Source organism: Brienomyrus brachyistius, chromosome 20 (assembly GCF_023856365.1).
Source record: "Brienomyrus brachyistius isolate T26 chromosome 20, BBRACH_0.4, whole genome shotgun sequence".
NCBI classification, from domain to species: Eukaryota; Metazoa; Chordata; class Actinopteri; order Osteoglossiformes; family Mormyridae; genus Brienomyrus; species Brienomyrus brachyistius.
The window spans coordinates 15,814,043-15,830,354 of NC_064552.1; the positions used below are offsets into that span (position 1 = coordinate 15,814,043).

A 16,312-nucleotide genomic window follows, 5' to 3' on the forward strand; every position below is an offset into this window, starting at 1 on the left:
TTAGGGGCCGTATCCATCGAGACCGAATGCGTCAGCAGTGTGACAAAGCTGTCCCATTTCAAGGGCTTCTTCAAATGCTGTTTAGAAATGCATCCTTCCTTTGCAGATTCATGTGGGATCCACCTAATGGATCCTTCACAGCCCAACATAGCCCAAGATTCACTGTGCAGAGTGGGTGTCTTCCAGCTCAGTGATTGGAGCAACAAACTACAATCAGGCCGGGTTCCTGTGGCGTGAACACGACAATAGTCCCTGGTTCTGGAAAAAAAGATGCTAGTTCCTTTGGAATGAAAGAGCCTAATGAATTATCTATTAAAATCCATCTATTCCACTATCCATTGCAGAATCCCAGCAATATAAGGCAGATTATGACATTATTACAGTTGACAAGGCCTCACTTGTCAAATTGTTTTTATGTTTCAGCAAAATACTATGAAATTGATTTGATAAGCAAAAGATTTTTAAAGCTGCGCTACATTCAGGTCAGCTTTACAGAGATATACTAACTGATAAAATAAATGAATAAAATTACATTATAAAAATTACACATAAACAGCAGTAACAACAACAAAGTGGATGGGATGGAGATCCTTAGGAAGCAATAATCCCAACCAATATGAGAATTTAGTCTTCAATGTCAATACAGAGATAAAAATTACCAAACCTGATATTAGGAAAGGGGGCGGCATGGTAGTGCAGTGGTTAGCACTGTTGCCTCACGCCTCTGGGACCCAGGTTCGAGTCTCTGCCTGGGTCACATGTGTGTGGAGTTTGCATGTTCTCCCCATGTCGTCGTGGGGTTTCCTCTGGGTACTCTGGTTTCCCCCCCACTGTCCAAAGAGATGCTGAGGCTAACTGGACTCGCTAAATTGCCCGTCAGAGTGCATGTGTGAGTGAATGGTGTGTGAGTGTGCCTTGCGATGGGTTGGCCCCCCATCCTGGGTTGTTCCCTGCCTCCTGCCCATTGCTTCCGGGATAGGCTCTGGACCCCCTGCGACCCAGTAGGATAAGCGATTTGGAAAATGGATGGATGGATGGATATCAGGCAATATCATTTTATATGGTCAAAAATTAAACAGACACCAATAGTTTTAGTTAAACAATGCTTTACTGACTGATGTGATTATGTAAATTTCTCAAATTCAAGTAAACAGCAGAAATTCAATTCAAGTACAAAACAAACAATTTATAAGCAACCAGATATCTTCCTGTTAAAACAAATAACATGAGCTCCTTAAATTTTTCCTCTCCCATTACATACATTATCTGTGAGACTATCCCAGAAAGCAGACACATGCACACATACACAATGACACCCACATTACATGCCAGTTCAGCTTGATCACTAACTTACAGTACTGTGAAGAAGTCGGAGGCAGCCAAAGAAAAGGATGTTTACATGATATTCATGTGTGTGGAAAACTATGCCTTTCAAAGTGTGTCAGCTTAGCCATTTCAAAACTTCACCCCAGAATTTGCAGCAGCCAACCAATACAGCCATATGTTTTTTGACACCTTGCATAGCTAATCAAAATCTCATCGACTTTTCCTAATCAATTAAAAATGTTAATTAAATGAGCTGGTGGTGAAATTTAATAAATTCATGGAATGGCTGAGGTGCCCCCGAGGAGAGGTTTGGGAACTGAAGCGGTGTTCATCTAGCCATCCAACTACATTTCAGTAACTTAGAACACATAAAATTCTAGTTTTTATTGTCGTACTCTTTATTTTCATATGTTGTGTTTTTTTTGTTCTGAGCAAATGTGCACTTACTACACAGATAAACAGCTTCAAACATTTCTTTTGTCTGCCTAAGACTTTTGCACAGTACTGTACTATGGCCAGCTATAATACAGGAAGCCCTGCTTCCCATCCTCTCCTCCAGTAGGAGACAGATCTCCTCTATCAGTGGGTTTTCCAACAGGTACCAAATGTAGGAGCTTCACTGCATTGACTGCAACTGTCCTGAGTTAGATATAGAGATCAACATTCAATGTTTATTGTCTGAAATAAACTACAATAGAAAATGATACTTACATAAACACAATATATAGGAATACATGTATAAACATTGATAATATCAGTGGAAGAGTACTTTTTAAGTACTTTTTAAGTGTTTTCACCTTAACGGAAATTCCACCAAGAGGTCAGACAGCAGTTTATTCATCACCAGATGATGTACGCACATCAAATGTAAACCGTATTTAAAAACATCATTATCTGTCCTACAGCACGCTTAAAAAGGGTGTTCACTTTTTAAAATATAATACCATAACTCTACTCATTTCCCATGTTTGCATGGAGCCTGGAAGGTGGGGAATGCCCTGGCTGGCATGTGCAGTGCCAAGGTAAGACTCACGCTCAGCAGCTTGCATATGAAATAATGCTACAGACGGCTTTGCACACCGTTTATGGGGAATTTCAGGCATCCATCAATTTTTTTGGATAAATTTTAGCATTTTATCAATAAATATTATAGTCGGGGGGGGGGGGGGGGGGGGATTTTGAGGTCATGTTCCAAATTTCTTCATGGGAGTCCCCACTGACCCCCCTCCCTGACATACGTTCACAACCTAGAATTGCCATGGATACCACGTAATCTCACTCCTAAAATTACAGGTGCTTAATGGCATACAGTATATCAGTATGAACCTCAGATCTGTCGAATTACATAGATCTGGGGTCATTCACATTTTTCACATAGTTAAGTGCATAGTTAAGGGTTAAACTTACGCCAAAGGCATCAGGTGGAGTGTGCAACTTCAGAAGGCTGAACATCACGGATTCCAGCCTAGCAGATGCTCACAAAGCAACATGTTCACATTTCAGAGCAGCCGTAACCAGTGACCATGTCCCCCGGGCTCATTTCAAAATCAAGCAGGTGGGGCCTGTCATACCCACACTCGTCCATTTCCGACTGGCAGTTACTCGATTCACTCTGCTGACCACTGTCCATGTCCGAGTCATCAAGAAGGCTGTGTGCATCCGCTGATTTTGCACTCCCGGTCATTTGGCCTGGGCCGATTTTGAAGCAGCCATTCCGGGACATGACAGTGGTATGCAGTTGGCCACTGTGCGTTTCCTCTGGGGAGCTGATGCAGGGCTCTACAGACTGAACTTTCTGCACTGACACCCTCTCCAGTTGTATTATGTTGCACTCAGGCCTTCGGTTTGACAGAACAAAGGCCTGTAGACACAATGCATTTATGATCACATTCGGAAATCAATTGAACTGTACTGAAACTATTTCATTATACTGTAGATGTCTGTTTCAAACAAGACATTCAAAAAAGAAGTAAGACTTAGACATAAATAGATAATCCAATAACACTTTACTTGAGGGGACACAAATAATATAATATTATGCTATTACTTACATATTAATTAACCATAAACTAATTCTTACTTACATACTGATCTCATGTTTGTTATTGTCATTAATGAATAATGATGCATCTTTTATCCCAAGCAGGTGCAATATTTGTTACTAAATCTGTTAATTCTGCAAACCACTGTGAACTACTGAAGGAACAAATAATGTATTATGTATAAGTTAAATACTGATCCAATGTTTGTTCATCACAAATGATCCATGACATCTTTTATCTGAAGTAGTGAATGTATTTGTTCATGATTTGCATTTCAGTAGTAACAGAGTTACTATTAGGTATTTGTGCCCCATCAATTAGTACCAATAATCCACACAGGCATATAACTAGCCTAACCAGGAACTAAAATAAGCCTAACAGATGAATTACTACAAAGCTATGCATCTATTACAATCTCATCTGGTCAAACTTCTCTCTTCTTGACTTCATCACTACTGTTCTGTTACAGTAAATTCCTTAACGCTGTTATGTTTCAGGAAGATAAAATACCCACTGATCTGGTTTGGCAGTTTCAGCATTCTTCTGATCATAGTCTACTCCTAGTCGCTCACCTTGTTTTCTACAAAGTGTGAACCTGTAGGCCTCACACTGCCTGGCCACTAGGGTGACCATTATGACATCGCAAACGTTGTTTTTTTTTCAGTCGACAGAAAAAGTTGATTTTAACATAAGAAATGGACTTCAAATCACCAATATTAATATACCTACATTAGCATGGTTAGGGTTAAGGGGTTTGGGTGGGTCATGATAGCACATTCCTTGAAGCTTAAATCAGTTTCATAATTGCCAAAGATACTTACAAAAATTTTCAGCTCTTCAAATTTCAGATTTGATGTAGTTTTGTTCACTTTTTTGAACATTGTTATCCCAGTCATGATGAATACAGCAAGAACCAAAGGAACCAACAACAAGAGGAGATGCCACCTGTAATAGCCTGTAAAACCAGACCAGTGGATGGCATTATAGCCAAGAGAAACATTATTAGACAAAGGATTAATGATTAAGCTGTCAGTTTGAGATGCCACTATGACTGAACAAGAACATCTGATGAAATATCCTTAGCCTACGCATTGTATATAGTATATATATATATAATTTAAGAAAAACGTGGAAACTGTCTAACTAGAAGAGAGGTAAGTAGCATTCCTATTGAGCCTTCCTCACATTTGGCTTAAGTTATCTGGCTAAGGAATAAATCCTGCTTTGTGGCATACCCCCTAGGATAGGTAACATATATAAACACTAATTCTTACCGTACTCGGGTTCCTCGTGGCCACATATTGACTCTGAACTTCTGACTACAGTATTCTTGAGCAGTCCATTCAGGGTGACACAGTACATCTCTTTCTTCTTTGTTATTGGGATGATTGCATGGCATTTGTTCTCTGACACCATGCATTTAAAAAGAAATGTACTCTGTAGTGAAATATATCCAGATATATCCATATGTTACACTACAGCAGACTTGAGAAAACACAAAAAAACATCTATATAGATTAATATCCAGTTATCAGTGTACAAACAGCAATATAAGGTGTTACACCTGGATAACAATTTCTAGAACATCAAAATGCACCCAGATTTTCATTGTCAAGATAAATGGCTTAATTATTTTACTTAACCATCGAATCACCTCATTATTCAGTAGAAGCTACTACTCCAGAGTGTGCAGAAACTACATTGACATGTCAGTTATACTACCAAGCTAAAAGTTAATGATTTAATAATTAAAAACATGTTTTGAAAACATTTGTAAACGTATTTTGTTGGTGTGAATGCTTGCAGCAGCAGTAAGGATGAACTTGAAACCTGAACCTGCATCATTGGTTAAACAGCTGAGCGACACGTTACAGGGGGATGGAATCTGGACAGTGGACTCACAGTCATAATGCTACCATGTAAACAAATATTTAAAAAATGAAAGCAACACAAACAAAGATTTCAACATCACAAATGATTGAGACTGGTTTGGTTAAAATCTGAAACATATGGGGGGGCAATTTCATGCAGGTTCACTCACACAGGCACACACACATTTGTGTTGACAAACGTAATCCCCTAACCCAACCATAACCATAAGTCACCAAACAAAAAACAACACTTTTGATTTTTAGTTTTTTGATTGCAGTCACAGATTTTTATAAAACTGAGTTTCCCCTTGTGGGGACTGAAAAAATAATGGTCCCCACAATGTCAAAATAACAGGTTTTTATCACATTGAGGGAAAATTTAGTCCCCACAATGTAATATATACATGACCCCCATACACACACACACACTATAGGTAATATAGAGAGATGCTCAACTAGCCACCCATTCTTGGACTTTGGGTAGAAACTACAGCACATGGACACAAGAGCAGCATGCAAAGTGGGCACAGAGAAGGGGTGGGACTCAGACCCTTAACCTTGACCATCTGATGCAATAGGGTTACCACCTGAGCTACCCTCACTAAACAGACAATGCATTAATAAGCTATGTCTATAGCTATTTCTATGTATTAATAATTTCACTTAGGTACTATAACAGTATATATGTAACATACAGTATATATACAGTATGTTCTCATGCGGTTACATTACCTCGCCGCTTACGGCAACGTCATACACAAACTGTTTATGCTTGTTGTATTCTGCAGGCGCTGTCTTCTTCAGATGCTGCAGGACAGATGCTGTTTTGTAAAGCTGAAGCGGATGCACGAAATGCACCATGATCTTCCCACCCTTAACGGAGAGCTTGACAGCAGGGAAATCCAACACACCTGACACAAAAATAAATGTGATGTGTACTTCACAAGCAAGCTTCAGTTCAATTCAAGATGTTGAATTGCAGGCTAAAACACCGAAAGATCTGAATTAATTATTCTGCAAAAGCATTTTGAACAATCCTGCTGAAGGTGCATTCAAATTCAAACAAATTCACACCTCACTACTAATAACCATGAATCTTGCTAGACGGGTTTGACTTCAAAGTTTGGTGAGTCAACATCTACATTTGACACCCTCCAGAGGAACGTCTAATGAACTTTAAATAAGAAGGATTTACTGTGATGCTGTGACTTTCCTTTGATGCCGTGACTTTACTTTCCTACATTGATGCAAATACCTTATTGCTGTTTTAATTGTTTTGTGATACCTTTGATAGAGTGTGCTTAGATCATTACAGGCAAAGAAACTGTTTGTTTCTGTGCTTTGCTTCAGGCCTGAAAGTTGCATTAAGAGCTGATAGCGTTAACATGGTCCCTCTCACCCAGACTGGCCTGGGGGTAACTTCCTTTTACAAAAACTAATATATCCCCCCCAAATCTTAAGTGTATATAGATTTCAAGAAAGAAGTAAAAAAGAAAAAAAAATTATTATATGCATTTATCATATAGTCAAAACACAGAGACACAGACACATGTTACATTAATTAATTCATTCATTCACCAAGCATGTTTGCATCACAAATGGCTGCTGCTAATTATTACAGTTTTCAAAATGCTGTTAGTCATTATGTCTTATCAATCGTCTGTTCACAGGATTCAAATAAGCTGTACAGCACAAAGAGGTTTTATTTGGCAGGAGAAATAACTTATGACACTTACACTTCACCTGCGATGGCATATACTTATCGAAGCTAAACGTCTCGGATTTCTCAGCAGCAGACTCCTCAGTTCCATTTGTGGCATTTACTTCCAGGTAGTAGCTATTCTCCACCGAGGTGATCAAGGAGGAGACGTCACAGTGATGGTGCGTTGTGTTAATTATGTCAGGGTCTCCATGCCTGCCATTTAAAGAGTATCACAAGGTACTGAACCGGTAAACGCTGACGCTTTACTGACGTTCACGTTATTTTGTCACATGCTAATGGAAATCGTTTATGCAGAATGAGAATAAAACAGTTGACAGTGTAGACGACAAGTGTAAACTCACTCTATTTCCCTGTTAATTTTCACTTTGAATTGTGTCCCTGGGGAGGGCTCCACGTGTTTCCAGTGTGCAGTGACTGTGAAGTTGCGGCAGTTCACGGTCAAATTGAACGGAGGACTAATTGCTGGAAGAAAAAAGGGTAATTTTTGCAGTCCATTTGAATGCCAGATGAGTGAACAAAATACAGTCAAAGAGCTAAAATAAAAGTCAGTATTTAGCCAGAGGCTTTTGATTTTTAACTTTCTCTAAAGAAGAAACCTTGATTAAAACACAAATCTTACAATGATGTGTACAAGTAAACTCAGCACCCCATGAGACAGGCATAAAGTGTCCATCTCTACTAACTGCCAAAATCGAATAATTTCAAAAACTGACTTACACATTTGCATTTTTACTGCTGTCATTCAATACAATCGACATCTGCTTCAAATTGAAGGGTTCTGAGTTAACCCTTAGAACTCGACAAATGCAAAATGTGTTGATTTTCGCAACCATCAACCTAAGTTTCATATCTTTGGTATAAAGTGCAGACATGAATTGCATTTTGTTGGAATCCAGAGAACTTACTCAGTCCAGTTGTGCACTAAAGTATCCAAGACTAATCCCTTGCGCAATGAGGCATATATTTTAAGCATTTTCCACCAAAACGCACCCCTAATAATCCATGAAACAGCAATATTATTCACGTCAGAAAACAAAGCGCATATTCGCTTCCGCAATGATCCACGTACTACCACTCTGAGGAAAAACATTTATATGTCACACACACACACACACATACACATTCAACCAACACAGTAAATGTGTAACCAGAGGGGAAAACACACTGGACTGTATCTACTCCGTGCAAAATTTATGTTTTATTGGGTTGTTTTACTTTTTTTACTTTTTGTTTTTCCAGTATTTTACAACATGCACCTTAATTATGGGTATTTCAATGCACTTCACATGTTTCACTAATACCTATTTTGTGTTTCGCTATTACCTATTTTTGCACCTCCCCTATGATCTTTGTTAAAGTGGGTATTTTGTTGTACTCTGTTAAGGCTAGCATCCAAGGAAGCAGCACAGACACTGTGAATTCGGGTAAACGAAGTTTATTCTGGAAACACAGGACAGAAAACACAGGCACGAATGTTAATGACGGGCAAAGGTACCTACCTGTCTGAAACCGACCACCTTCATACCAGTGCCCAAACAGTCTAACATCAGTAGTCTATACAACTTCATCAGCAAGTGACACTCACTCCCGTCATAACAAAGAGCTTAGAAAAACTGATCCTGAAGCACATCGGATCCAACACTCCCTCCCACCCTGGATCAGCATCAGTATGCCTACAGGTGGAACCATACCACACAGGATGTTATCACCGGAGCTCTCCACACAGCACTAACCTTGAACAGCGAGGGACGTACGTGGGAATGCTGTTTGTGGACTACAGCACAGTACTAACACTATAGTCCCCAGTAGGTTAGTTATCAAACCCCTTTAGCTGGGCCTCAGTAATCCTCTGTGTATGTGGATTAAGGACTTTCTAACCAACAGGCCCCAGGGAGTTAGACCTTTCTCCAAGTCTGACCCTCAGCACAGGCGTGCCACAAGGCTGTGTGCTGAGTCCCCTTCTATACTCCTGATTCATATACGACTGTGTCGCCACACATTACACAAATACAACATTCAAATCCACCACAACACAACAGCGGTGGGGCTGATATCAGGTGGGGACGAGACAGCATACAGAGACGAACTGGTGGAGTAGTGTACAGTACACATCCTACTACTGAATACCAAAAGGTTTCCAGCTACAATTTCCTGGGAAGCCACATCACTGACAAAGTCACACGGGCAACCAACTCCACTGCCCTAGTCAAGAAAGCTCAGCAGTGACTATACTCCTTAAGGACACTTAGGATGACCAACCTGGCTGCAGAGCCGTTCCTCCTATTACCGCTGCTCTGTTGAGAGTGTTTTGATATACCATATTACAGCTTGCTATGACAACTGCATATCAGCAGACAGGAGAGCAATACAGAGAGTCATCAACACAGAAGATCACAGGACTTCCTCTTCCCTCACTGCAGGACATCTTCAGGACGTGCTGCCTCTGCAGAGTCTGCAACATCCTGAGAGACACAACTCACCCCTGCCATCACCGCTTCTCCCTGCTACCAACAGGGAAGTGCTACAAGACCCTAAAGACCCGAGCTAACAGGAGCAAGAGGAGTTTTTTTTCCCCAGAGCTATTACCGAACTGAACACCTGTCAGACTAAAACTAAATAAGACACTCTTCATTCATAATATGAAGTAATAGTGTAATGCTCTGGAAAAAACTTCTGAATAGCTGTGCAATAACTTGCCAAAACTATGCACATCAATTTATATTTATAAAGGACATTCTTTTTTTAAGTGTTTTTTTTATTTATCCTATGTTGCGATGACTAGATATATGCACATCGGGACTGCTCTGCGAATATTGTTGCGCAAAAAATGTGCAATGACAATAAAGTCATTGTATTCTATTCTATTGGCAAGTAAAGCTTCATTTCAAGACTTTGCAGTACAGTTCACAGAATAGCAATAATTATTATTAAACAAGATGAGAAAAAGATATCAAAAATGTTTAATAAATATATATTGGAGGTGCCAATCACAAATGATTTCCACATTGCAAGGAAAATGCAGCTGTCATCTATAAACACACACAAACTGTGGAAGATGGGAACACCACGTGAAAAGAGAACTTTAATTTTGAAGTAACTTGAACAATGTCATAAACGTGGCTGCACAGGTGAGTCATATTAAAATGAAAGCCATGCAGTAGCACATGAAAGCCTTAAAAGTGAATTGGCAATCAATGCTTTGATATGCAAGTTTTTTAAGCAGCAGAGGTTCAAAGGTACCTCAGTGAAAAAGACTTTATGGGGCAAGATGAACAGTGTGGAAAAGAATAACGGCATTTGCAGCCATGTACAAACTGCCAGCTCAGTTGAAGCAGGATTGCTGCTATACATTAATGACCTCAAACATTAAAATAGATTGATGCAACCCCTCTGTGACCTAGTCCACAAATAATGTGGGTTGTGAGTCTCACAAAATGACCTCTGGGTAATGGGATATAATAGTATGGTATATGGAATTATATTTTATTCTTTTTGCCCCACATCCATACACAGGAAGTCTTTGTATGATTATCTTTAGTGTCTGTGTAACTACCTATCACTCTTATAAGCTAGAGTTACAATTTCAAAAATGTGTTATAATGTAAATTTGACTTTCGGATCACACTTCAGACTTTGAAATAATCAACATAACACAGTATTTGGTAACACTTTCATATTGCCATTATGAAGCATTTTTGGATGCCAGTCCATCACAGGGTTTTAAAGCAAGGGTACACCCTGGATGGAATGCCAGTCTGTTACCAGGCTCACACACACACATGCTCACGCAGTAAGGGGAATTGAGAGACGCCAATTAGCCTAACTGCATGGAGGGTTCAGTGGAAATGCAAATAACATGTGGAGAACATGCAGATTCTACACACACAGAACAGAGGTGGGATTAAAACTCCCAACTCTGGAGGTGTGAGGCCACCAGGGCCCCACTGTCCTCAGAAAGACCTGCGTCATCATAGCTCCCCCGAAATCTCAAAACAATATTCATGACCCTTATTTCATGATGGCTGGTTTCTACCTATATATGTAAGATTACATCAAGTCAATGTCCATCAGTCTATTTTCTATTTTCTTATTCAGGGTCACATGGGGTCTGGAGCAATGAATGATCTTGGACGCAATGAATGCAAAGCAGGGAGTACGGGGCAATGGCCAGATCTCTGTAGGTGGGTATACCTACTTTTGGTCTGGTCAGTGTGATGACTGCCATACTTAGGGAGTAACTGTTGCTGCAATGGATCAGCTCCTCCCGATGGTGTCTAATGTCACTCCTTTCAGTGAGAGTATTATGAGACTGCTCCAACCACGTAGTCTTGTTGAGGGAGACATTTTACTCACAACTTCACTCAGTGGTTGATGGGTGCCCATGAGGTGACACTCTACTTATGGGTAACTTCAATGTGATCACTGGAACTGACAGCGCTGGCTATGACGATTGTGTTGGTTCCCGTGGATCAGGAATCCAGGGTGAGAGTGGCTCCATGTTCCTTGCTGGATTCTGCTTCCAATGCCCTGAGCCATGTCGTTGGACTTGGTATTCCAGTTCTGGTGGTACAGCAAATGAGATTGATCACATCTTCGTGGGTAGAAGCTGGAGGCTGGAGTTAACAGAAGTGCCCAGTTTGTGAATTCAGACCACAGACTTGATGTTGCTACTCTGAAGATTCAGCTTAGATCCAGGAGGCTACCACCTACTAGTAGAATGAGGCTGGACTTGGCCAGACTCCAAGATCAAGCTTTTTCTGATGAGTTTGCATATAGTTTGTCTGAGGAACTTGCAGACCTGGGTGTGACCGCTGACTCTAATGTGATGTGGGAGACCTTCCGTGATAAGTCTCTGAAGGTTGCCGAAAGTTGTGTTGGTGTTGCCAGTGTTCCCAGAACCAGATGTTTCATCTCTGGGTCTACAGTTCTTGAGGCTGATCCTCCAATCAGCTGTGAATCACCCAGTTTCACTGAGATTGCACGGGCGGTGAATCAGCGGTAGCCCCAGGGATCCGTGGTAGAACTTCTCCATTGTGAATTGTGAGTGTCCTGGATAAAGACCGAGATCCAGGCCTTTAATGACGTCTTAGGCATGGCCATCTGTAGTGTTTCTGTCTACAGGGAGAATGTTAATATTGTCGAGAGATTTACTCACCTTGGCAGCAACATTCATGGCTCTAGTGATTCTTCCTATCAGCAGACGGATTGGGTGAGTACGGGAAATCATAAGGTCTCTGGACAGGAGGGTGTGCCGTCCACAATATCTTTGGACGAAGATATCGAAAAGCACGAGGGTCCAAGTCTTTAGAGTCCTGCTGCTTCCTATAGTATCTTACTGTAAAGCTGCGAGACATGGCCGCTCTCCAGTGAGCTGAGACAAAGACTGGACTTCTTCGGTACTGTGTCCGAATCCTTGGGTACTGCTGGTTTGACTTTGCTTCAAATGAGCAGTAGCTAGAGGAGTCTCAAATGAGGGACAATACCTGCATTGTGAAGGAATGTTAGATACAACACTACGGCCATGTGGCGTGTTTCCCTGAGGGTGATCCGGCTCACAGGATCCTCACTTAGCACCTGGTTCACCTGTGGCAAATGGAAGGTCATTTCTGGGACTGGACCACGTGTCTGCCTGGGGGTTGCTAGTCGGGATCCCGATGAGCTTTGCCATGTGGTGGTACGGCAACACGCTGCATCAGTGCATGCTCCCCAACCTCACCTGACCTATCCACAGCTAGGTCAAGGGAGCAGCAGTCGAACCATGGATGCCCAGACCTCCCTTACGCTAGTCCCTTCTCCACCAATCTGCCTGTTGATCTCCCGCTCCCGTCTTCTATGTCTCGTGTACAAGACCCAAAGATACTTAAACTCCTTCACTTGAGGCAGTAATGCATCCCCAACCTGAAGGGGGCGATGTAGCCTTTTCCGGTCAGAAACATCGCCTCAGACTTGGAGGTGCTGATCCTGATCTCAGGCCCCCCTCTGCCCCTTAGTTATGCCTAGAAATTCTGTCTATAAAGGTTATGAACAGAATTGCTGACAAATGGCAGCTTTGGCAGAATCCAACATACAATTAGCAGACTGAAACACTCGCAGATGTCTATGGGAAGTTCATGTACAAAGTACATTTCCATCCATCAAACAAATGGAGGCTTTTCTTGATGAAAAATGGCTCAGTATCCTACAATACAGTACTTCTATGACAGCAAGATGCCCCTACTTCTTATTAGGTCTTTGATATTAGTATTTGTCTGCTCTGTGTGTGTGGATGTTACGGTGATCTGCCCTAGTGTGATGTATGGTTGGCAGCTATGCCTCCCTTTTGAAGGTGCGTCACATAAAGAATCTTGTCTTTCTAGTTAACAACAGATTATGCAATCATTTCTGTGCCAAAGTTCATTTAACAAATGGATCGGCAAGATGAACATACCAGTTTTGTTCTAGTGCATCTCTAAAACACACAAGCACTGAATAGCGTAAAAATCTAAGATATACCATGAACAATAATGACCCATAAACCCAAAATGAAATACACAGGAAAAAAGACAAGACCCTGTTAAGAATTAATGAACGACCACATTTTGTCCCCTCATTCCCCATGTCATGAGGATCTTGCCTTTCAGAGGAAATTTGATGTTAGACGAAATACCTTTGTGCTCCAGATTCTTGTCAGGACTTATTCATAGGATTTAGGATATTTCCCACATATTCATATTTATAGCATAAGGCTTATGGTTCCATTAGTTTTCATCTTCCAAGATCCTGTTTGTTCCAGGCCCTTTATTATATTATTCTTCGAAGCTCTTATTAGCTTGATTGTCCTAGCAACCAATCTGTAAACTCAAACCTGCTCAGAGCGGTTTTATTCAATGTAAACCAGATTAGATCACAGATATAAACACGGCACTGTCCACTCAGAAAACCTGTCCATCCATGGCCATGCCTTTCGTACAAGAACAACCAATTACACTTGTTGTAATCACATTTTTTTTTTATAGAACTTTATTGTATACTGTAACGTTACAGTATAAATACAAACAATTTTGTACTAGGAGTACATTCATAAGAATAAATATGAAAAACTACTAAGGTAAGCACTAAAGTCCATAACAAACAATCATCCTTGGATGAAATAAAAGAGTACAAATGAATTATTTCAAAATGAAAACCGTCATAACATTTTATAACATTTCAGTGTCTCTACTTCATCAGACATTGTTAACTCCTATGTGTTTTATGCATTTATGATTAGTAGTAAGGGGTGGCACAGTGGCGCAGTGGACTGGGACCAGGGTTCAAATTGCTCATAGGTGTGCATGTGTGAGTGAATGGCGTGTGAGTGTGCCCTGCTATGGGTTGGTGTCCTATCCTGGGTTGTTCCCCACCTTGCTCCTGTAGCCTCTGGGATAGGATCTGGACCCCTGTGACTCTAAATAGGATAAGTGGTTTCAGAAAATTGATGCATTAGTAGTAATAATGATTGTGGTTGCACCATCTGCCTTATCCATGTCTAACCCTTCTGCGTTTCTCTGGTGTCCCTAATGGCCACATACATACTGTGTGTGCGGCTCAGGCTAAATCTGCTGGTTGTGGGTTCAAGGCTGGCTTAATACTAAACTCACCTGTTTTAATTTGAGTTTTTGTTTTTTAGTGTTTAGCATGAGTTTGTTCCCAAGTCTTTCTTTCTTTCCATGGTTTGCCCTCCTCGTGTTTTTGCCTTTGTGATTCTGTAATTATTCTACTTTGCTTTAGTTTTCTAGTGTCAAGATTGTTTCTGAATTTGTTTAGCTTCTTAGTTCAGTGATCATCTGTTATTAGTTCCACCTGTTGCCTGCTTTCTTGTGCCAGTACTTGTTAATTGTTCATATAGCCACGAGGCAGCCTATGGAGCAGGGGAAAGCAATAAAAATTAAGATGCTCAGCCTAGGTAAACACTGAGGAAAGAACAGAATGACCAGCAATACAAAAAATAACAGCACATGGAAGGGACTGATCCTGACAAAACCTCAGCTTATTTTAGTCCTTGATTTTTCCACTGAACTCATCAGCTCAGGAAAAACTAGGTGATTGATAGGAAATTCCGGAAGAATAAGTACTGTATGGAAGTTCACCCATCTTCAAATGCATAACCATTAGAGGGTTGCCTGGAGCCTGTTTCAGGATGCATGCGGAACAAGGCAAGTTCAGGAATCCAACGCATTACAGGGCGCGCACACACACACCCACGGCTGCACACATTTCACTTAAGTGCATTTTTGACAATTTAAATGTAAATATAAAGAAAAAGGGGTAATTAATGTTAGTGTTTCATGTGTGGAAGTAGCTGGTGCAAATGAATAATACAGTATAGTGATAGGCACGGCATTAGGCATTGTGCGTTGTGAACATATGAAAAGCATGCAAAAAGTACAAAGCAAAAATCAAATACCAGTACCACAACAGCCTTCATGCAAATGCTAAGACGTCTTATGTCTTTTTTTGTCATCCTTATCGAATATAAACAAAAAATAATGGGAATGACTTGCTTGACATATGGAACACTCCCAGTCCATTTCCCAAACTAATTATGCTGTCTGAAATACTTCCGAGTTCATCAGGCGCAAGGCAAATGACTCCATAATACTTACTGGGGTCAGAGTATATCCCCCCTCAAACTAACACTCATGTGGCTGAACAATTGTTAGCTGACCGGATTACAGAAGCTAAGTAGGACCACCCTGAACTAACCCTGAGAAACACTTGCGTGGCAGAGATCGCCTCAAGCATAGAACAAAACATGACAAAAGCTCAGAATGAGGTGACGTGCCTGGTTCTCAAGAAAGGCTCCTCTATCTTCTCATCAGTCTGTTAACATGCCTTGCTGCCACCTGCATTGTTTTTTTTCCCTGGACAATGGCACAGACTCAGTCACCTCGCCCTTCAGATTACTCGAAAAACATTTGTGCTACAATGAAACAGCCTATAGATAGGACAAAAGACGAAGACTGGTTCACAACTGTGCTCGGCAGCTTATGATATATTCAGCATGAGGCCTTAAGTAACAATGACCAAAGAAAATATGCCAGGGATGACTACAAAGTAAGCAAAAGAATCAAGTCTACCAAGTGGTAATGATAGTTTTTCAGCCTGTGCAACTTTTCAAATACTCACTAAAAACAAAAGGACTCCTCACAGAGCTGATATTCAGCTACCTAGTCAGCTAAAAATATTGAGTGTTATTTTATGAGCTGTATTTTTTTTACTATTACAACTACTTGACCCAACTATAGCTCATTGGACAGCTCAGACAGAGCACTGTCATCCATCCATCCATTATCTTCCGCTGGATCCGAGGTCGGGTCGCGGGGGCAGCA

At 40.9% G+C, this 16,312-nt stretch overlaps 1 protein-coding gene across 1 annotated transcript; it reads right to left on the reverse strand.

Moving 5' to 3' along the window:
- Positions 1 to 1,089: 1,089 nt before the first annotated feature.
- On the reverse strand, positions 1,090 to 12,135 carry ifngr1 (interferon gamma receptor 1). The gene is made up of 8 exons (XM_048988318.1): positions 12,118 to 12,135; positions 11,158 to 11,236; positions 7,304 to 7,424; positions 6,976 to 7,154; positions 5,972 to 6,150; positions 4,643 to 4,805; positions 4,190 to 4,323; positions 1,090 to 3,187 (listed from the first exon to the last, which is right to left on the reverse strand). The coding sequence occupies exons 1-8, from the start codon at positions 12,133 to 12,135 to the stop codon at positions 2,819 to 2,821; spliced, it is 1,242 nt and encodes a 413-aa protein (XP_048844275.1). The 3' UTR covers positions 1,090 to 2,818.
- Positions 12,136 to 16,312: the final 4,177 nt, after the last annotated feature.